The sequence below is a fragment of the Microplitis mediator genome, chromosome 2, assembly GCF_029852145.1.
Source record: "Microplitis mediator isolate UGA2020A chromosome 2, iyMicMedi2.1, whole genome shotgun sequence".
Lineage (NCBI taxonomy): Eukaryota > Metazoa > Arthropoda > Insecta > Hymenoptera > Braconidae > Microplitis > Microplitis mediator.
Genome location: NC_079970.1, coordinates 9,520,857 through 9,543,322, shown reverse-complemented (window position 1 = coordinate 9,543,322; position 22,466 = coordinate 9,520,857). Strand labels below are relative to the sequence as shown.

General features: G+C 30.3%; 1 protein-coding gene and 1 long non-coding RNA gene across 4 annotated transcripts in view; both read left to right on the top strand.

Annotated features, from left to right (window-relative positions):
* The window catches only part of LOC130663536 (amyloid beta A4 precursor protein-binding family B member 1-interacting protein), a 165,014-nt gene that overhangs the window by 77,541 nt on the left and 65,007 nt on the right, over window positions 1-22,466 (top strand). For 2 of the 3 annotated variants that reach the window (XM_057462805.1, XM_057462806.1), the window contains one exon: window positions 164-327. In XM_057462805.1, the coding sequence (XP_057318788.1) occupies window positions 226-327 (102 nt within the window). In that variant the 5' untranslated portion in view covers window positions 164-225. Of the gene's footprint in view, window positions 1-163; window positions 328-17,819; window positions 19,010-22,466 lie in introns of those variants that run through there. The other variant, XM_057462803.1, reaches the window with a different exon arrangement.
* LOC130663545 (uncharacterized) lies at window positions 6,846-7,865 on the top strand. The gene is made up of 3 exons (XR_008989214.1): window positions 6,846-7,095; window positions 7,226-7,600; window positions 7,684-7,865. It is a non-coding gene; the product is annotated as an uncharacterized LOC130663545 (long non-coding RNA).

Here is a 22,466-nt window from a genome sequence, read left to right as displayed (position 1 = left end):
AAACACTTACAATATAATTATTTATTCCTTATTTAAATTTGTGAATAATTACGAACGTAATTACGTTTAATTTACATTCTTGAAACAAACGATATTATTTTTTATTTATTTATTTATCTTACAAAGTGAGAGGTTCATTAACATGAAACCTTTTGTGTTTCAGATAAGACAAATGCAACAAGACAAGGAATATAATAATTAACCTAAAAAGTTGAACTAAAAATAATGGAAAGGTACGAAGAAGAAGGCGGTGAGGATAGCGACAATGAGACAGATCCCGAGCAACTACTCAACGAGTGGCTCGGTGAGCTTGACAGTCTTACTGTGGTAAGTTTCTTTTCTTACGTATATTATTCCATAAAGCTTCAGTCCTTTTGAACTTCAGACGTAATAAATGTTGACAAAAATTCAGATTGTATATACTTATAAATTCATAAATATCAAATCTGAACGCAAAGTCTGAAAAATGGTTGACCCTGTGGGTTAAGGTTATGTTGGATAATTAAAATGAATCCTATTATTATAAGGTTATTATTATTATGTAACATAAAAACTGAGTAATGTAAATAAATCAATATATATTCACCTGACACATTAGTGATAATCTTTGTTTTTTTTTTTTTTTTTTTTTTTCATAAATCACAGTGAATTATTAAATAAAACAATTGATACAAGTCGATTAACTGAAGGGATTTTTATTGCACTTCCAGATAAAGCATGCGAGAAGAGTGAGCGTTCTTTGGCAAACAACGCGAACTTAGTGTTGGTTTCACTCTTTCCAAGTGTTATAGAATTTTAATAACATAATGTTTGTGTTAGCATCTTCACAAATCAAATGTTGTCTATAGTATGTACCATTTTTTTGGTGTTACAGTAACAAAAGTAAATCCTCGACTTTCACCGTATAAATTCTCGGAATTTAGTCAACTGTTCTTTGTGTTGAATTTGTGTTAACACAACAAATGTGTTGTATTGATTCCTTATAAATGTAATAACACAAAAAACTTGTTGAGATCAGATAACACATTCAACTTTAGTTAAATTTACACTTGATAGTGTCAAATAATTGACATAAAATTTTCAACCACTGAATTTTTATAAACAAGAACACAAAATTTCCAACTGTGTATTGTAGCTGTGAAGGCTTATTTTCGCCATTTTCAAGCTCAAAAAATATTAGCGGTTTAAGCTTTTTGAGGTCAAAATAAATTCGTCTTCTATCAATAAAATGGAACAACAGTTCACCCTTCACATCGAATTTTGAACCTTCCATTTTTCTTAAGCTTTTAATCATATTTCAAGTCAGCAAAATAATAATATAACATCACTTTTAGGCTACTTTGTTAAGGATTTTGCAAGTTAGCTAATAGACGATATAAAAAATCTTTTTTTTTTTTTGTTCAAAATCTTTTATCATCGATTTTTTGTGAACGGATTAACTGACTCAAACTCATGCATGCATACATACTTACACATAAATATACACATTTGGACATACCATAAATATATGACCTAGTAACTTCAATTTGTAGTGAAAACTCAATTTTCAAAAATCAAGCTGAAAACCAGAACTTCCCTACATGAAGAGAATTATATAATTCATTTTACTTGTTAATTGTGAGTAAACTGAGGTCTAGACGAATAATTATTTTTCAATTTTTAAATATTGTTTGGTTATGGGATAATGAATACTCAATTTCAAAAATTTTTTAACAAGGTATTTGTTTTCATTCTTTCACACTTTTTTTTTTGTTTTTGGCCCAGGTTAACTCTAGATTATAGAGCAAAATTTTTCAAAGCATTCTTGTGCAAAAAAAAATCATATGCGATTGTCCAGGTATTTGGATTCCTAATATGTAGCGAAGTATATGGGAAATCGAATCAAACATTTCATTTGGGAACCGATATAGGAGTCCATGCTGACTTTCCACATAAATTTTTTGATAAGGTCCCCTATTTTTCAAAAATTTTTAATTTGCTTAGCGAGAAGTTAAAATGTATAAAATATAATTATGACTCGAAAAGTTAAATTCATAGAAAAGAATCTGTAGTAGATCGTAACTTGTTTAGACCTTAACACTTGTTTTTTTCAATTGATGTCAATTGTCACGCGGTACAAATAATTTACTGACTACAGCTGGTATGTCTGATAATACGTAACAAACGCGACCCGATTAAATCGACGTGGCAATCTTAATGAGAACAAATCTTTTATCATTTAAATGGTTAACGTTGTGCTACTGTATTTAACATTATATAGATTGTAGTCAATGTAATTTGCAACGAGACTTTAATAGATGTTTCACCGTAACATCACCAACTATCAGTTCAAATAAATTCAGTTTGTGTAAATGTTGAAATTTCTGAAGTAAAGCTAATTAGAAGTGCGTTTGGTTGATTTTCATATTGAAATATACAAGCAAAGCATCAGTAGTAAACGATTCTATCACCACTAGCTCTACAATGTTAATAATAGTTCTTTCATGAATAATTCGTAATTCCAGTGCGCAATGGCCATCAGGAAACCAACGATTTTCACCGATTGCTGTGGTTAGGCAACTTTTGACAATTGAGTACTTTAAGCTTTTTGGTATTTTACACAAGCTTAGTTCAATTTTTTCTTAACGCATCCATGAGGTAATAATCTAGCTATCATAGCATAATGGTTTTCAGACAAATAGATTCGAACCATATTTGAAATTCAATTGGGGAAAAAAACTCTTGTTTTATGAATTAAAAAAAAAAAATGAAACACTTAATAAATGTGATACTAGTTGATTCAATTGAACTATGAGGTTATTTTGCAAATCTGATAAAGATTTGGCCTAGAGTTTGAGAGGGTAAAAAGCCCTTGGACTTGCACTTGGCGCAACGGAGGTCGGTCAAGGCGGTTGCAGATCGATAACCTGGCAACGTGGAACGAATAACGCTGGTCGCTGACCTCCCTCTGTCTTCCTCTCACTCGTTTATCTATTCCTCTTTTTCCTCGTGAGTAACTTCCTCTATCGTACTCACGTCAGCTCGCGATTCATTTTATGATTGGATCTCAGAGACGTGCAGACATCACGCCCGCAGCTGTCACTTTATAATTTTTTTACTGATGATCTATTGTTAATAACTTTATTTATTTTTTTTTTTTCTATTTTGTGTCTGATACATATTGTACTAATGACTTTAACGTAATGGAGATATTAAAAAATTATACGCTATCATTCATAGTTCTTCATACTTATATACAATGATGTGCTGACTTGAGTATAATGATCCTATTACTTAAGTGATATGTATGTATAGAAAAAGTATTTGTTATCTTTTTGCACTTGTCAGAACTATAATCATGATATCATAATAAAACTTAGCTGTTACGTATAACTAAACTGATTAGATACACTTGCAAGTATCGATAATGTGCATATTACAAGATATATATTGTTCATTATTATTTTTTTTGCAATTCTTTGTTTTTAAAAATCAAATTCAACGAATTGAAATAACTGTTTTTGCAATAATTTAATCACTTAACTGTCAATATTAATGTTGCGATTCGAAGTGTCTTATCAGATCGATAAAGCTTATCGCGGATTTATATTTGTGTAGTAATATTTATATTTAATTATAGTAGCTATTGGATTAACATTAACTGCGATTAAAAAATTCTGGTATTTATTTCTTGTCTGTTGCAATTGTATATTTTACCATTTAATTAATGTAATTACAATAAATCAATTATATTTATCTATCGTGTTAATTTGCTTCAAGTCAATTGGAAAAATTTTATAATAGTTACACTGCGCCATCTAGTGTTAAAATCGAAACTTAAATTCAGTCGGTAAAAATTTCAGTTATCAAATAATGAATCCTGATAATTAGTTGAGTTCAATTTGACGTCAAGCAACCCTGACAGTTACGTGACGGCAATATGATGTAAATCTACTGTGCCTCAATTTGACGTCAAATTGACTGCAAAGATTAGACGTGCAAGTTCAATAATGCTAACTCATGGCAAACTGAAAGTATCTTTTGCTCATAAATTTTTTGCAAGCAACATAATGGCAAATTTCTAGGTCGATTTGTGCATTTAGATTAGGACAGTATATTTACGTTGACTTGCAATCAAAGATAAACTAATATTCTACAGATGCGTTCATTAATGCCTGGTACACTAAAGTATAGCAGTGATACGTTTCGTGTACCAGGCATTAATGACCACCCTGATAGCCACCTTAACCACTAGTTAACTTCAAGCTACTGCCGTATTCTGAATCCAACTTAAAGGAAATTGTTGGAGAGCAAATCGTTACGGTTAAGTTGACAGTAAACTGTCTGTAACTTGAATTCAATTTGACTACAAGTTTAACTGTCAGACTATGACGTTAATTTGATTGGAAGTTTCACGTCAAATTGACGGCAAGTTTTTCTGTCAAATTACATTCAGATGACGGCAGTTGATTTGCATCAACTTGCACGCAAGTATTATCCAGCCAAAGCTTACCAGAAACATGTCGTTAAGTTAGCCGAAAATGTTTCACTGCAGAACTTGCTGAGCAAAGTGGCTATCAGGGCACATCTGTACTCAAAAAATTGCCAGTCTAAAGTTGATGTAAATTTGACGGCAGATTGAAAAAAACTTGCGTTCAGCAAACCCGGTTATCTGAAATTACATATTGTGTTTGATGTCAAGTAGTGCTCAACTCGTTGTGACATTCCATATATGGAAAGTAGTTTGTGTTCTGCAATACGCTAACACCGACATTACCGACTAGTGATACTTTCAGTTAACAGCATTATGTGATCTTCTTGTAGTATTGTTAGTTATGTTAGATGTCTCTGAAAAAAAAATAAAATAAATTAAACGGTAAATTTTTATTAAGACTTAAAAGATCATGATAGAACACTTTTTTTCTCATTTATCAATTAATTTGAACATAATGCAATTATGAATATTTTTTTGCTGTAATAGCTACACTGTAAAACAAAAGCCAGTGTGAGCCCTCGCAGATTTGAATCACGGTGGAAACACGGTGGGTTTGTTCCATTTTACCACTGTGTATACCCGGTGGTGAAATGGAACAAATCCACCGTGTAACCCCGGTGGATCCATGGTGCTTACACTTCTACGGTGTTTCCACCGTGATTCAAATTTGCGAGGGAGTCAACGCTATCCCGGTATTGAGCTTGTCGGTGTTAGTTAACACCAAAAAAACGGTGTTAAAATAACATCAATAGGGGTGTTAAAATGTTTCCCCGTGTTAAGCGATGTTAAAAAAAATCTGGGCATTGGTTGGCCCTGCAGGCCAGCCCCTAAACTTCCCGCTGTTTTCGAGCTTTAAGAGCTCTTAAAGCTCGAAAACATTAGTATAAATACATTTTCGAGCGATTCGAGCTTGACAATACCTTTGCTTCCCTTTTTTATAAGCTTTTCAAGCTCAAAAGGGTTACGGTTTATGTTAAAGTTTAAAAATTTAGAATCCAAAATAATGAATGAATGAGCGTTTTTTATATATTTATTTACAATTATGTTCAATAATTAGCTCAAAAATAAGTATTTACGTGATACGTTGTATCTACATCGTGTAAGTATATCGTGATACCAGCGAACGTGAAGATTTTTGAGCAATCACTTCCAATGACTTATATAAAGAAGAACATATTAGTTTTGAGTAATTATGATGTTATTCAATGGAAAAAGCAGATATAGATTTCACATGTACAAATTACTCCCCTAAATACATCTTTCACAAAGCGCATTAAATAATATTAACTAAGTGCAATAGTAAAAATGATTGGGACATTATAATAGTTTTCATTTCGTCGTTAGTAAATTTTATCGTGAATGCAGTAATTTTTATAATCAACAGATATTAATATTTTAAATAATATTTTGTAATTTTTACTTCAAGTTATGTAAAAGTTTTGATTTTTTTTAACATTTTGAGATTACTTTCTCGGATTGTAATTTTTTTTTTTCAAATTTAGTAAAATTTCTTTAATTTTTTTCTCCGTGTATGAGATCATAATTGTAATCGCTATTACGATGGCAAGACCAGTTATAATTATAGGACGTACAGGTACGATTGAAACATCATAAATAATAAAAGAAAACTTTTAAAATATAAAATAGCTGTGAAATTTACAGGTTATTTTGTTCACAATAAAATACAATTGACAAAATTGTATTATAATGGGAAATGCATAAGTTATGTGGAATGAACACCATATTTTCAACATTTTTTAATTCCATTATAATTTTCAAGGCTATCCCGAGACGAAAAATTCAAGTCTCTCTGAGTCTCTGAGAGTCTCTAGAAGGCTCGCTGAGTCTTGCTGAGTCTCTCTGAATCTTCCTGAGTCTCTCAGAGTCTCCATTTTAAAGACCAGCAGACAATCGTGTTTCACATGGTCTCTTTGAGTCTCCCAGAGTCTCTCATTCAGAGACTATGGAAGACTCAGACTATAAAATTTCCCAGCAAACATTAAGTCTCCCAACACGAGACTTAAAGAGACAACTTACAGACTGTAAAATTTTTTAGCAAACATGTAGTCTTTCAACACGAGACTTGGAGAGACTAGAGACTGTAAAATTTCCCAGCAAACATTTAGTCTCCCAACACGAGACTTACAGAGACTAAAAACTGGGAATTTCCCAACAGCTTTAAAATTTATCTCTTCAACAAGGCCAAACAGTAACAAAAATTTTATAAGTAGGGTACGTTTATCTACAAACAATAGTGTATGTACATATAATAAAATTGGTACTACATTTGGCAGTAATATTTTTACACGTACAATATTTTCGTAGGTTGGTGTAAATTTGTAGGTTTGTGTCCAGAAAATAATATTTTAAAGATTCATTCCGAACTGAACCTTCGAATCGGATAGTTTGCTTGAAATATCAGTGGATATCGTGTTGTATTTCACAGTGTTAAAAAAATGTTCGTTTTAGTTTTTTGGATTAAAACCTTGCAAAAGTCTGTTATTAACGAAAAAGACATTTGCATTCCATCGAGCCCAGACGTTACAGCAGAAGTAGGGGATATTGTACTATAGTGAAATGGGGAAAATCTAAGTCTCAAACGAAGATTCTCCGATACATCAGTAAGTTATTAAAAATAGTAAAACTTGTAATATAACAAAATAATTTTCACAACTTCGTAAAGATTAAAAAAAATTTTTTTTTTCTCTATTTTTTCTATTTATTTAATGAAATCTCTGTTCATATTCATAGGGTCTAAAGAAGAATTAGAAAAAATAAATGTTGGGGAAAGATGGGAACATCATTGATAAAGCAACAAGAAACTCGAAAAAAAACAATTCAACAAAAATATTGCAGAGAAAAAAAGTTTTAGTAAATTCAAACTATTATCTCAAAAAGCTTGTAAGCAAACTGAGAAATATTATAATGAAGAACTTTTATCGAGTTTACTTGAAAAAAATTGCGAAGATGAAGATAATTACACAGATGACGATGAGATAGTAGCCGATACAATTCGAGATGACAATAAAACATCAGAAATCGATGAAATCAGTAAATCATGTCATATTTCAGTTTCCGATAATAGTATTAGTACCACGTGCGAACTTTGTTCATCATTACCTGTAAGTAAGTATTTGCATTCATTTCTATAACAATAATTTATTATTGTTTATTTTCATTTTAATTTTTCATACATTTATTTATTTTAGCATTAGTTACTGCATAGGCTATCATGTGTATGGAACATGTTTTAAAATTTTTAAAGACTATATATTATCAGAAAGTATCTATTGAAACAGCAAATAGTAGTGTAAGTAATGAGTAAAATAATAATGCATTATACTCCTGTATAAGAAAATTTAAATTAATTTTAAATGTAATATTTAATAATAAAAACTATTAATATAAAACTATATTGTATTTTTAATTATTTGTATAAAAATATTTTAAGAGTTGATCCTCAGTCTCTCATTCAGAGACTTTAAAACAGTCTCGCAGAGTCTCTCATTAAGAGATTCTAAAACAGTCTCGCCGAGTCTCTCATTCGGAGATTCTAAAACAGTCTCGCCGAGTCTCTCATTCGGAGATTCTGAAACAGTCTCGCAGAGTCTCTGATTCGGAGACTTCTATTACTTTTAAACAGTCTTCGGAAGTCTCTTCCTGAGAGATTCGTAGAGATCGAGTCTCTACGAGTCTCTGTGGCTGCCAACACAGAGACTCCCAGAGACTACAATAAGTCTCTCATTCAGAGACTCCAAGAGACTCTCAGAGACTCCGAGAGACTTGAATTTTTCGTCTCGGGATCAAATTATTGGAAGAAATGGTCAAAACATGAAGTTTAAGGTAAAAAATTAAAGCTTGCTAAACAAGCTTTAAGATGCTTTTTACTGAAATTGTCTATCAGTTTTAGTTTTAATCTTATATGAACTTCAACAGTGAATAAAAACTGATTTCTTCGAAAACCCGTGAAAATTTCAAACAACTATTACTTCAATACTAATCGACGGATTTAGCTCATCTTCGAATTTGATCAAGATAATCGCCTACAGAATAAGTGTAGAAAATTTAATTAAGATCGAATATGAATTGTAGACGCAATCGTGTCCTCAATAGCCGGTTCTGTCCCATATTTATATATATACATACATATATACATTTTTTAACGAATGGTATTTTTGAACGCTACTCAACTAATTATGATAGGTTATGACAAAATTCCTTGAAAAATCGACCATAAGGACAAATACAATACCTAGATTTAGAAAAAAATCTACCTAAAAAACAACAATTTGTTTGTTTTGAGACACCCTCTTATAATTATTGTAAATACTTTAGAAATAGAACGCAAATTCGACTTTATATTGCACTGTAAGAAAAAAATGGTTTTCTTTACTGTATTTCACCGAGGCAAACTTGAAACGGTCAAAAAACACAGAAATTTTCTTAAATAAGTCAAAATTATGATCGCTTAATCCTGTAAACTGCAATGGAATAATTTTATCCTAGTGTTCTTAAATACACATTTGTCTTTACACTTTTGACAATTTTTAATACATTTGGCGAATTATTTATTAATCATTTTATTAATCACCGTTTTAATGTTAATTACAGTAACGTGTCACAGTTCAATAAACAAACTAAAATAGTCATTGGTACATTCTTTCTTTGTAGGGGGGAACTAAAAAAGTATTGTTATTATTATTGCTGAAATATAAGTTCTGAGAAATAATAGCAAATAGTTACCATAACAAAACAAAAAATGTTAGGAATGCTTAGTTGATACTACTACCTCCAAATGGGTTCAGGCACTTATGATATAGTACAAGAAGCTATAAATATTAGTTAAGATTACTATTTTTTCATACTCATCATCACTTTCTATTTACCACAACCATGCACTTTTCTCTCAGTGTGTAAATCAGGTTTAACCCGAAAATCAAATAACTGGTGATAGATTTCAGTTAGCGGCCATATTTTATCTCAAAAATAATACAATTAGATTAATAACAGGAAGTTATGCTATTGAAAATTATCAATTTAAAATATTTTCGGTTTATAAATTTAATTATTTAATTTAAAATTATTTTCTTAATCGGCAAAATTTGAGTTTAGTTCAAAATATGCAAATCTTTCTTTTTGAAATTGTGTAAATAAATTTCGATTTTCTTCTGTTCTACGATAATAGAAATATTTTTTTTTATAACGACATCAAAATAAAGTCTAAGAAAAGTACAATATGCAAAATCAGTGTTTTCACTTTATAAACGCGAAACAGCCCTCATCAGATATACATTATAATTGAATCTACATCAGCAGGTCGAAAAAATAGAAAAACGAGAAAACATTTTGGAGATGACACATAAAATATCCTGTTTAAGTAAATGACCTGTAAAAGTAACATCAATTCATTAATAAATACATAACCGATTGTTTCACTTCAACTTGTTTATCTATTAAACTTCATTAACTTTCTTTCCATTAAATCTGACATAGTAATAATTATGTAGCAAAAGTTTTTAAATGCTACCAAATAAATTACACTATTAAAGATGATGATATGATAAATAAAAGCAAAGTATAAGTCAAGGGTTCATTGGTTTCCGGTAATCAGTATGCAGGTTTCGTATTTCCTCTCCGGATTTGTGTTTGCATAAAGTTATTCTTAGCATCTTAATTATACATTTTATAACTATTAATAGATTTACTATGTTTAGGTTTCCAAATAACCTAGATTTCTATATCATATTTAATTTTTTGTTGAAAGATTCAATTTCTCAAAGCAATCTTACCAAATGTGTACTTTGGTAAAAAATCGTAGTAATCAGCAGCATAAATTAAAAGTTATAAGTTATTTTTAGCCGGGTGCAGCAGTTCATTAAGATTAATTTGTATGCAGAACACTGCTCCTATACTCAATAGAATTAAATTAGTGTCTCTGTTAATGTGTCTTCGTTTTGTTTTAGCTCATTATCCCATCTTACTGAATTCGTGTGTTGCGTAGCGCGTGCGATTAGTTCACATGTCTTGCTCACTTATAAGATAATGAGAAGAAACCTTAAGAACATTTTTGTATAGAAAGAATTTAAACTTAACGAAAAAGGAAAGGTGGAGTGGAAATAATAAAAAAGCCCGAGAGGGCTGTACACGTGCCCCTATAAAAGGGCAGCTGCACACTTTTGGGCGTCTTCTTTTCTTATTTCTTTCACTCCACATCATCTCTCGAGTAACCTGATACCTGCTTCCTTTTACTTTGATGCTACTCGTTCTTCTCGGGATACTATACCAATATTAATGGGAAATATTATAAGTTACTGTCATCTTATGCTTTATAGCTTCGAAAAAAAGTACATCAGTCTGATTCATATACATCCAAATAAACGTACCCAGTTTTTTCTGTTGTACGAATCATAGCTATTAAGTTATTGTACTAGCAACTTCGATTAGGGGTTTATTATCAAACTCACTGAGAAATTTTATCAAATTGAACTAAAGAGTAGGTTTTCCGTGATCTATTAAAGAGGTCTCGAAAAATTAAAAAGAAGATCATAATGGGTATAATATCTATATTTATCAATATAGATATAAAAATACTTGGAGTGATCGGGTACTCCTCCCCGATCGGCTATTAGGTCTTTTGACTTACTATTAGTGAATAAAGATGCCGAAAAATCAAAATATTTGAAGATAAATGTAGTCTTATATAATATTTAAATACACGGAAAGAAAATTATGGGAAGTTTTCCTATGCATTATGGGAATGGTTCCCATAATGGTATGGGAACAGTACCTATACTACTATAGGGATGGTTCCCATATATTATGGGAACCATTCCCATAATAGTATGGGAATGATTCCTATACCATTATGGGAATGGTTCCCATAATGATATGGGAATGGTTCCCATACCATTATGGGAACCATTCCCATAATATTATAGGGACCATTCCCATATCATTATGGGAACCATTCCCACAATGGTATGGGAATCATTCCCATACTATTATGGGAATGGTTCCCATATTGGTATAGGAACTATTCCTATAATATTATGGGAACTATTCCCATAATGTTATGGGAACCATCCCTATAATATCATTAAATTTTTTTTTTGCACAATAGTGTAGAAATTTCCCAAAATTTGAATTTTCTTGAATGTTTTGTGCTGACAAAAAATTCTTGTTGAAAATTTTAATGTTTTTTGCCAAATACGATTTTTTTTTCAATGTTTGAATTTTTGTTTTTATGTTTAATAATATTTCTGTGTATTGTAGAAGTGATTACCACACTTTTCTTTAAATTAATTTTTTCATGATAATATGGGAACCATTCCCATAATATTATAGGAATGGTTCCCATAATGGTATGGGAACCATTCCAATTGCATTATGGGAATCATTCCCATAATATTATGGGAATAGTTCCCATACTATTATAGGAACCATTCCCATAATATTATGGGAATGGTTCCTATAATTTATGGGAATAGTTCCTATAAATTATAGGAACCATTCCCATAAATTATAGGAATGATTCCCATAATATTATAGAAAGTATTCCTATAAATTATAGGAACCATTCCTATAATTATAGGAACCATTCCTATAGTGTTATGGGTATCATTCCCATAATTATAGGAACTATTCCTATAATTATGGGAAACATTCCTATAATTATAGGAACCGCTCCCATAATTTATGGTCGTAATTCCTATGATGGTATAGGAAAAAATTTCACAAAATTATGGGAACCGCTGCTATAATTTTCTTTCCGTGTACAGAGAAGAAAAAAATTTCTGGAGACTCAAAATTGTACTAAAATACATAATTATAAGAGTCGTAATTGACGATTAAATACAATTTTGAAAAAAAAAATTTTTTTACTAAAATTTTTGGAGTAGTCCGTTTTGCTTGCCCTTCCCTTGTATATCTCTTTATCAACCAAAATCAGAAGTTAGCTTCAAATGATTAAAGAAATGCAAGATTTCTTCGAACAAGCTTCGTACAGGTGACATTAATCTTTCAAAATTTCCCGTATGCAATAGGTATCGTCTTGAATTCTCAAACATCAATATGTACGATCCTCTTGACTTGTCGCTATTCTATGAGATGAGTATTATCATCATAATATAGGGGCAGAGCTCTTATCTTTAAGGATCGGCCACGCGTCCTGTCTGCCACCTTGGTTTCTATTGCCTATAATGAAAGTGTGTAGACGCTTACGAACTTTTTTTTTTTTTGTACCAAAAGTAATTTATTATTATTTTGAGATTTAAAAATATATGCTGTAATAATTTTGAATAAAAAAAAAATTAATTCACGGTATTTAACTAAAATAAATGGCTATAAAACAAATTTAAGTAAAATGCATTGTATAAAATTTAAAAATAATAATTTTTTTTTCATTAATAGATACTAGTTTTGAAAAATCGACCACTTGAACATAATACAGTATAATTAATTAAAGGGAGTGGTATGTATATTTATGTTACCTGATATATCTTTAGAAGTAGGAAACTTATCTTGAAGTCCAGCACAAGATTCTGAATCTAAAATTATTATCTTAGATCTTAATAAAAATGTATGAGTTTTATATTGCTGACATGTTGGACGCCTACAGTGGGCATGGCAGACTTCAAATTTTATTAACATACATACGTAACCTGTAGTAAGCACGCAGGGTAAATAAGAAAGCATGTGTACGAGGGATTGAATGATACTCATGAAAGATTAAACGTACGTAGCTTTGAAGAATATGTGTCAAACACAGAAGTAGATGCGTAGAATTCCCACAGCGGGAGTGCATACAAATTATTTTCATAACATAAAATATTATGTATTTAAAATTTTTTTTATTTATGTTGTAAATACAAAACTGACAAAATTATGTACTTGCTTTTTAGAAATCTTTTTGGTTAATAAATATTTATTCCTTACTTTTTTATGAAAATTAAATTAATTCGAGAAAAAGTATTTCAGATCTATTCAGATCTGATTAGATCAACATCGATCTAATTATTTCCAATTTTAGATCTGTATGGATATTATAGATCTACTAAAACTCTCCAGACATCTGTACACACTAAAAAATTCGCGGAGTAAACGCGGAGTAAATCCGGAGCTAACACGGCGTATTCTTTCCGTTCTCAGTAGCAAAACACTTTTAGTTCCATACTTTTAATAAAATTAAGAAAAAACATATTTTTACTATCCACATTAATACGGAAGATTCTATTCTGAACCTAAATATCTTCTTATTATGCAAATTTTAATTTTTTTTTAATTTTAAAAAATGTCTTTTTTAATGTAAACTTTACAAAAATATCTTTTTTTTACCTCAGTGGACTAGGAGATTTTATCACATCCACACTAGATTCAACGACTGAATTGAAATCATAGAGAATAATTGTACTTGTAGATGTATTATGAATCTTTTTAAGCCATGTATGCTCGCTGCATGCTATATTTGTGCGCCTGTTTTTGCATTTATACTCGGAGAGTGTATCCATATATATATCTATATATATATTATAATAAAATGAGGGTATAAAAGATTTAAAAGTAAAAGATGAAAGCAGAGGAAGAGAGATACAAAGGTGGCAGCTGCCCTTTAGTGGCCAAGCCAAGCACGTGTTTCTTTGAGGCAGGTGGTTGGCGTTGTTAAGCAATCGCCTCCCCCTCGTGCGTTGAGATTTGTATAGTACTCTTAGTTAAGATGAAGAGACAGGAAGATGAAAAAAAAAAAAAATAAATAAAATTCAATCACTTAGAGATTGAAAGGAACAGAGAGAAAACGAGTTGAAAAATAAAAATATATGTAACTGCTAGTAAAAGTTATCCATGACGAGATGCAAAGAACTGTATATATATATGTTAAACAATAAAATATAAAGAAAGATGATAAGGGTAGAAATATATATTTATATATATAGTCCTATGCGTTCTAGGGTGTTGAAGGAGGATGAGGAGAATTACGACGAGCAGGTGATAGCTGGAACCGTCGTGACCGGTTTCCTTGAGTAGGAACACGTTCTAATAACTTGCAATAAGCAACCAGAGACCAAGAATCATTTGATAAATCTCGCGTGTGGAATACGAAATTACGATATGTCGATATTAAAATGAGTGTTGTGATACTCAGGGCAGGTGTGTCAATTCACTTTAGTCTCGTATCATTTTTAATAATTCCAGATTAATATTTAATTTGCCCTTAAAAAATTCTGGTATACATAAATAATATTTTTTTAAAGGATTGACATCAATGATAAGTTTTTTTAAATTAGCAATATTTTTATATTTGCATAATGGTTTTACTTCGTTTGACAGATGTTTACATAGAAAATGCTGATTCTAATTAGTGCATTATACATTTATGACAATTATTCAAATCATTTGTAGTTAATATTTATAACTACATTTAAAAATTTTTATTGAAATTAAAAAAAAAGATCTTAGAGTTATTTTCAAATTGAAATGTCGGAAATAAACAATATAAATATGATTATGAATTAACTTATTTATATACTGTAATTGTTAGATTATTTCAAATTTTCGAGTCATTAATTAACAAAAATTTCAATTACAACGTACTTCATTTTCTGTCATTTCGATTAATTTTCAATTATATCAATATTATTGGCAATATCGTTATTTGAAGAACCATCAATATTTATTTAGACTAACTCTTGAGAGTCGCATTACAAAAGTTATTAATTTAGAGGTAAACGTGATTAGATGAATGAATTTAAGTAAAGTCTTCATGTGAATATTATTATAATTTGAAATGTCAAATTTTATAGACTAAATTTAACAAATGTCGTTAAACTCTTAATTGATAACAACTCCAAGTACTTTTTCTAAATTCTATATCTCGGCAAAATTGTAATAATGTCGACTTTTTTTTCAATTAATGCTTTAAAAATTTTTTTTAATCAACTAATTAAATTTTAATACGGTTATGAAAGATGATACTGAAGTTTGCTGACGTTTAATCATTTTTGGATTTTCTTAAAAACAATAAATTATAAAAAAGAAATATTTGAAAAATTTAACCTATAGTCTTTTAGATTTCCCATCTGTGTATATTTTTAGTTTTGTTTTTCTACAAATTGATTTGTTGAAAAAAAAAAAATCAAAAAATTGTTAATTGTCTGCTAACTTCAGGATCATTTATGAAAGTGCAAGGCCATTGAAAATTTTTAAAAAGTTGGGGATACTGTCTAAGAAACATTTTATAAACTCAACGGATTGCTTTTTAAGATGATCTTCTTAACCAAAGTCATGACAGAAAATTTACTCAGATTTTCAAAAGGACAATTTTAAAAAGTAATTTCATCTAAGATGATTTACTTTCAAGAAATCTGAAAACAAATGAATAATAGAAAAATAAAAACTAAACGAACGAAAAGACTGGTTTCACATTTCTTCTTTTGATAAATCAGATCCATGCACTAATCTTTCTCGGTTCAAACGCAGCAGCAACAGTTGGTGATGAGGAAACATCTGTCGTTTGTCCGCGCATGCGTGTACTTCAGGTAAAACCTGCATTACAGGGATTCTCAATTTTATGCTTCATGCCATACATCGTTTACCTTTACATTTTTATTAACCTTATAAAATAACATGAATAGTTTTACTTTTTACATTGATACATTTCTTTTTATCGATTTTTTATTGAAGAGCCTATTGAGTTTTGAGTTATGTTTACATAGTTTCATTAGACTTCAAAAGTTGCCGGACCTGTTTTGATCATGAGATGGATCATCACAATAAATTATACCAAGTGGCACGTGAGTGACATAAAATCGTAAGTCACGTGTCTGATACCAGTAACTACACACATTTCAAGTACTCTTAACCATATGATTGTTATTTTTTCGAGAAATTTTTTTGTTCATTCTTCCTTTTTTTTTTTTTTTTTTTTTTATAAATATTTACTGGTAATCGTCATCTTTCGCAAATAACTTTATAAACTTGAATGGTTTGCAATGTTCTTTAATTGAAAAAAATTAAAAAGTTTCATATGTTCATTTAAAATTTATCACCGTAGACTATTAATAAAAAGTATTTAATAATTATTGTTATTAAATAAAATGTTGCGTGGTAAAGTTGAATTGTTGATTTAAATCAAAAGTGTTGCAGGTGACTCAGAGTCAACTCGACATAATATATGCGAATTATATCAATTGTAGGGAGTGGGTATAGACCCATAGAGTCTACCGACCCTCCGGTATTTTCATTTATCATGTAAATGTAGTTCCATTACCTGAACATTGTATTACTCATATTCGCAACAATTGGCCAACTGTTCTCGATACTTTTTTTTATTTACTAATTTTACCTTTTCAAGTTACACAATAACAGTCAAAACTATTTTTGCGGTCGGACATAAGAGAAAAAAAGAGTCAATTACCACCAATAGTATTAGACTTCTTTGTAGCAATTTTTGGTTGTTTACTTAATAATTTACTTTTATACATACATTTCAATGTATATTATAAAAACTGCTACAAAGTAATAATTTAAAAGTAAAAAAATTTTATTTAATCTTATTACAAACAACCGTTACGTGTGTAATAAAAAAGTAACTAACAAGTATAAAAAAATTGCCAAGGACAAAATTATGCTTATTATCAATCAGAGAAAGGCGATTGCGAAGGACATGCAGGAATTAAAATATATGTATGCTGTAGCCCTGATAATATTTTTTAAATCATTAGTGCTCAGAAAGTGTTGCCGTCATTCTCAAAGCATGATTTTTTTAAAGAAAAAACAAGTTTTAAATTAACACAATCAAGTAATTTAGAAGATCAACGGTATGTTAATTAACATATTTGAGTATTTTTATTTCTTTGTAAAAATAAAGTCATTATTAAGATATACAATTTTAAATTTTATACAATACGATATTGGTATAAAAACTTTTTACTTGTCACCAAATAAATTATCACCTGTATCTAAGTTGGAAAAGTATTTTGTTTGTGATTAGTGCTTACAATATAAGTTATATCGGTATATATAGTAAAAGTAATCAACTGAAGCAATGTATAGTCTAAAACAGTTCTGGGCATGAAGATGTTTGATGCAGTAGCAGGTAGCAAGATTTTGAGAGACACTGTATATCTGTGCCGAGAGGCACGCGACCAGGTCGTCCAGCCAAGTAAAGCCGGCTGCCGGGTGTTGTTGAAATCAACGTGGTGGGGCTCCTTCGACCGCTATAACTGAGGTTTTATGCCTTCAGTCGACTCTCGACACTCAATGCGTCGAGTCTAAGATTATCTTAATTTAAAATCATACTATATGTATGTTTATATACTGACAAAACTGTCAATTTACGTCAAATGGTATTATTCTGGTGACAGGTGGACGAAATAACTATTTAGTACTTTGAGTTAAAGGTCAACCGGACGTTTGACGCGACAGGGTGTGGAATTACGTCCTCAAAGCATCAACAGACCGTGAAGAAACTCTTTGCTGTGCGATAATCCAGTGATTGTCAAGAGTCAAAGACAGGTCATGGAAAATTTGAAAATCATTTAATCAGAACATCAGTTTTTTATCGTTTTTGATTGTCGAGTTATTGGAATAATGTTTTGTTACTCCAATAATTATTCGTGATGTTTATTGATATTTGTTGTGATAGATATCAACAGGAAGTGTGGTATAATGAGACCTTTGTGATTAATAATTATTCAAGTGATACAAATGTATCCTCAATGTGCAGTCGGTGAGAGGATCAAAACATTGACTATGTGATAAAAGACTCTTATTTTTTAGTGCCGAAAGCTTGAAACATTCAATTTACTGGTGATTTTCTCGCTATAAATTTCAAGACAGCGAAAATAAAAAAAAAATAAATAAGAAAAAGTATAAGACAAGTGAAGATTTAAAGTTTAAATTATTTAGTTTATTTGGTGAGAAATAAAAATAATAATCAGAAATAAAGGCTGAAGTGAGTGAAGTAATGAAAGAAGAAAAATAAAAAGATTAAAATAAACAGGTGCAGGAATTCGCGACTGGCGCCAAGGTGGTCGCTCATAGGAAAAGTAAAAGAGTAGAAAGAAGTCGAGCAAGAGAACGACAAGAAAAACCGCGAGATAAAGAGAAATAAAGAACTGATAGTATATCCCGTTTGTGAAACGACCTGGAGTTCGAACAACTCAAGCGAAACGTGTCGCAATCCAATGAATTCAAGTCGCCGTGAAGATTATTTTTAAACACTGTCTCCCGACCCATTTCGTTTTTATTTCTGTATTCTGAACGAGAACGCGACAAACTTAATATATGAACAGCATTGGGAATTATTCTTTAGCATGTGTCAAAAAAATACATTGAATGTGAATTAACAATTTATAACAAATAATTTACCCAACAATGCTGTGTGGTTCATTTAGAAAGAAAAAACAATCTGAAGATGGATATAAACTAGTTAGATCCAACGTTAAGCCGCAAATTGTATCTGGATGTGAAAATTTTCAAATTACCATCAAAGGTCCAACGAAAAGTTCTAAATCATTATTTCTGCATTTTTCACACACGGTAAGAAAAAACAGTACATATTATCGTTCCGAGTAGAAGATGGCCTAATTTCATATGTTGAAGAAAGAATATTTTTTGTTTTAATTTTTACAAGAATCGGTTCCATTACATTTTTTATTATTTATTTATTTTTTTTTTTTTGTGATATGCGATTTTCATGCATTTGCAATCATGGAACATATGTATTACAACAATCGCTTACAGAAAAGTAAAAAAAAAAGTAATTTTCTCAAAAATATGGATTTAGGCGATTTTGCTACTTAGAAAAACGAATTTGTTTGTAAAATTGTTTTTTTTTTTGTTACATTATTTTTTATCGTATTTTATAAATCAAAAGTACTCTCAGTACTTTACTACTTAAATCTTTTTTGTTGGTTTTAAATAAAACAAAAATACTTGAGGGTTCGCTCTTGTTTTTGTCTTGGCGGCTTTATTTAAGTTCAAAGTCTAAATCCGGCGCCGAGGCGCCCACGAGCCCGCACGGCGTAACTTAGGATTATTCACAGAAGCGACGAGAAACGGAGCAAAAGGTAAACGAGGAAAAAAGGCGATAGACCGACTAAATCCACTGTTGTTTTGCTCTTGCTTCTGTGTTGTGGCGAACCGCGGGTGTTTCGCCTTATATGGTTCCTTTTAGGATACATATTCAGTGTCCATTGGAAATCCTTTGAAATGCCTGCACTTGTTATTTATTATTATTTTAGTTTTTGTTTTTTGAATGACCATTTTGTTTTAATTTGGTAACTTTTTCTGTTAAAAAATAGTTTACTGCTGTCGATAACTTAGAAATCCTGTTTCGCTGGAAATAAAAAATAGTGCCCAGCTCAGAAAAAAAAAATCTTTTTATAGAAAAATTGATAAAGTTATTTTATTGAGTACAAATTTTCTTAAAGAAAAAAAATGTAGTAAACTGATCTTCAAGTAAAAAAAAAAAAAGAATACTGTAGAATAAAGTGGTAAAAAATAATGTGGCAAGTTAGAGGTAGATAAAAATATAACAGAAGTAGATGTGAAAAACGAGTAAAAAGTGAGAGCAGAACGAGGGCAATCTTCATAGTGCCTCAGGCCAAATACAGAGAACAGTACTCGTGATGATTTTGCCTGGACGAAATTTGGCCGCGTTGGGAGTTTGCGGTGAATGCCAAAAGAGTGAGAATAATAACAATAATAAAAAATGTAAGAAAAGTAAAAAAAAAAAAGTTCAAAGAAATAAAGAAGTAAAACTAAAGAACTAGCATACCTTTTTCACGAATAACTGCAATTTGTGTATGCTTGTTCCTTTTTTTTTCTTATCAAAAAACTCTACTATCTATTTTTCATTTAATTTTTAATTTTTTTGCTTTACACTTTTCGTTTCATTTTTCTGTGAGTTATTCAAGTTCCTTCACTCTTCTCATCATGAATATTTTGCCGCATTCTTACCGCAAAATCGTGCAACCACACATATATTTTATTTTTTTCTTTGCGGTACCTCGTGACTTGCATTAGAAACTTAAAAAAATTTTATCTTCTTCACGTATGAATATTTTGTATATTTTATTATAATAATTTAAAGATATTTCTTTAAAAAGTTATTATTGTGAATAGTAGCGAATAAACCTTTGATTTATATATGTATGAAACCGTACAGTACCACATTGTATGTCATTGAACTCTAAATGGTGTTCATTTATTTCCTTTCAACTCCATCAGTAACGATATCGGTATATACTTCGCGTCATTAACCTAAAACGAGCGATAGTCAATTTACTCGGTTGGAAGTTCATGAGAGGGAGAATTATAGTGTGTTATATTCTCAACCACGGAAATAGTATTATTGTTAATAAAATATAACACGAATAGTGTATTCTATATGTAGTATAATATCTTTCACTGTTCGCGCCACGTGCAGGCAAAAAGATAATTCATTACACGAGATAGTGATCGCGGGCGAGCTGCTTTCGCAATTTCGTTTTCCGGCAAGAGCAATTCGTTTCAATCGTGCGTGGTATATTATTGTCTCTCCGTTACTCTATATTTTTATTTTTATTTATATCTTTACTTTATTACAGCAACGGGTAGATAGAAACAAGATCCGACTTACTCTCACAGCTCAAGCAACCCGGCGCCAGAAGCGGTATGCCTTCTAATTATCCTCAATGAGCGGTATTAATCTAATAAACAACTAACATCGACTGTTTAATAGTCGGTTAAAACCAATCAACTGTATTATCACCAACTCTGAAAATTACTTCGAGTAATTAATAAAATGCATGACGACTATTTATTTATATTGCATCTTTTATATAATGCACACACTGTAAAAAAAACGGTGTTTAAATGAACTGACACCATTGTGTAGCGGTGCGACTTGGCGGTGATGCTATCTGATCGGTGTACATACAGAGTAAATTGACACCAATCGGAGTATGAGAGTGTGAGTGTAAGTGTTTTAGAATTTACAAAACAGAAAAAAAACAATAGCAATAATCATTATATTATTTCGTTGGAATTATAAAATTATCGTTAATTAAGATAAAAACAATTTTATTATCTATAAAATAAGCAATGCCACTTTTAATAAACTGAACAAACTGCATAAATTTTTGATCACTTATCAAATTAAATATTTAGGAACAACTTAATAATTATTTTTATTTTAACTCTGATAGTTTTCATAAGAAACTAACTGACTTAGAGATGATAAATTAATCAGTGACATGTAATTATATTTTACTTCTCTCGCTGATTTAATTTGCAAAGAGACTTGAATTATAAAATTTGATTCCCCAAATTTTATACAATCACACTAACATATTATTATCGATATTTCTTCTCTGAATTTCTCCATAAATTGGTAAATCTGTCGTATCATTAATTTTTGAAACAAAAAAACTTTTTTGATTTTTTTTTTTTTTGTATTTTAAATATAATTCGACTTCTGATACTTCAGAAATAAAACTACCTTTTTTCTAACATCGCTTAACACCGGGAAACATTTTAATATTACTACCGGTGTTATTTTAATACCGCCTTTAGGGTTAAATTTAACACCGATCTTAATACCGGGCTGTAGCGTAGCCTCTCTGATGTACTCTCTGAAAATAAATTTGTTGAATTTTCACTAATTAAAACATATTTGACAGTAAAAACGTCAGTGAAAATTCACTAATTCGCCAATAGCTGAATTTCTCACTGACATATTAATATTTTGAACCATTAATTAGTAAAAATTTAGCTGACTTACGCCGAGAAAAATAAGAAAAAAAGGGACCATTGCTCTGTAGAACATGAATTCAGTTAATGTCATAACTATGTGTACAATTAAACATCGTTTTACTATATACTTAATCGTTCGTCCAAATACGCTGATTGACTGGATTAGTGTTACGCCCAGCAATAGTTGTTTTTTTTTCTTCGTGTACATAATGACTTAATTTTTTACTATTGAATTCGTGAACATTATTTCAATTTTTAT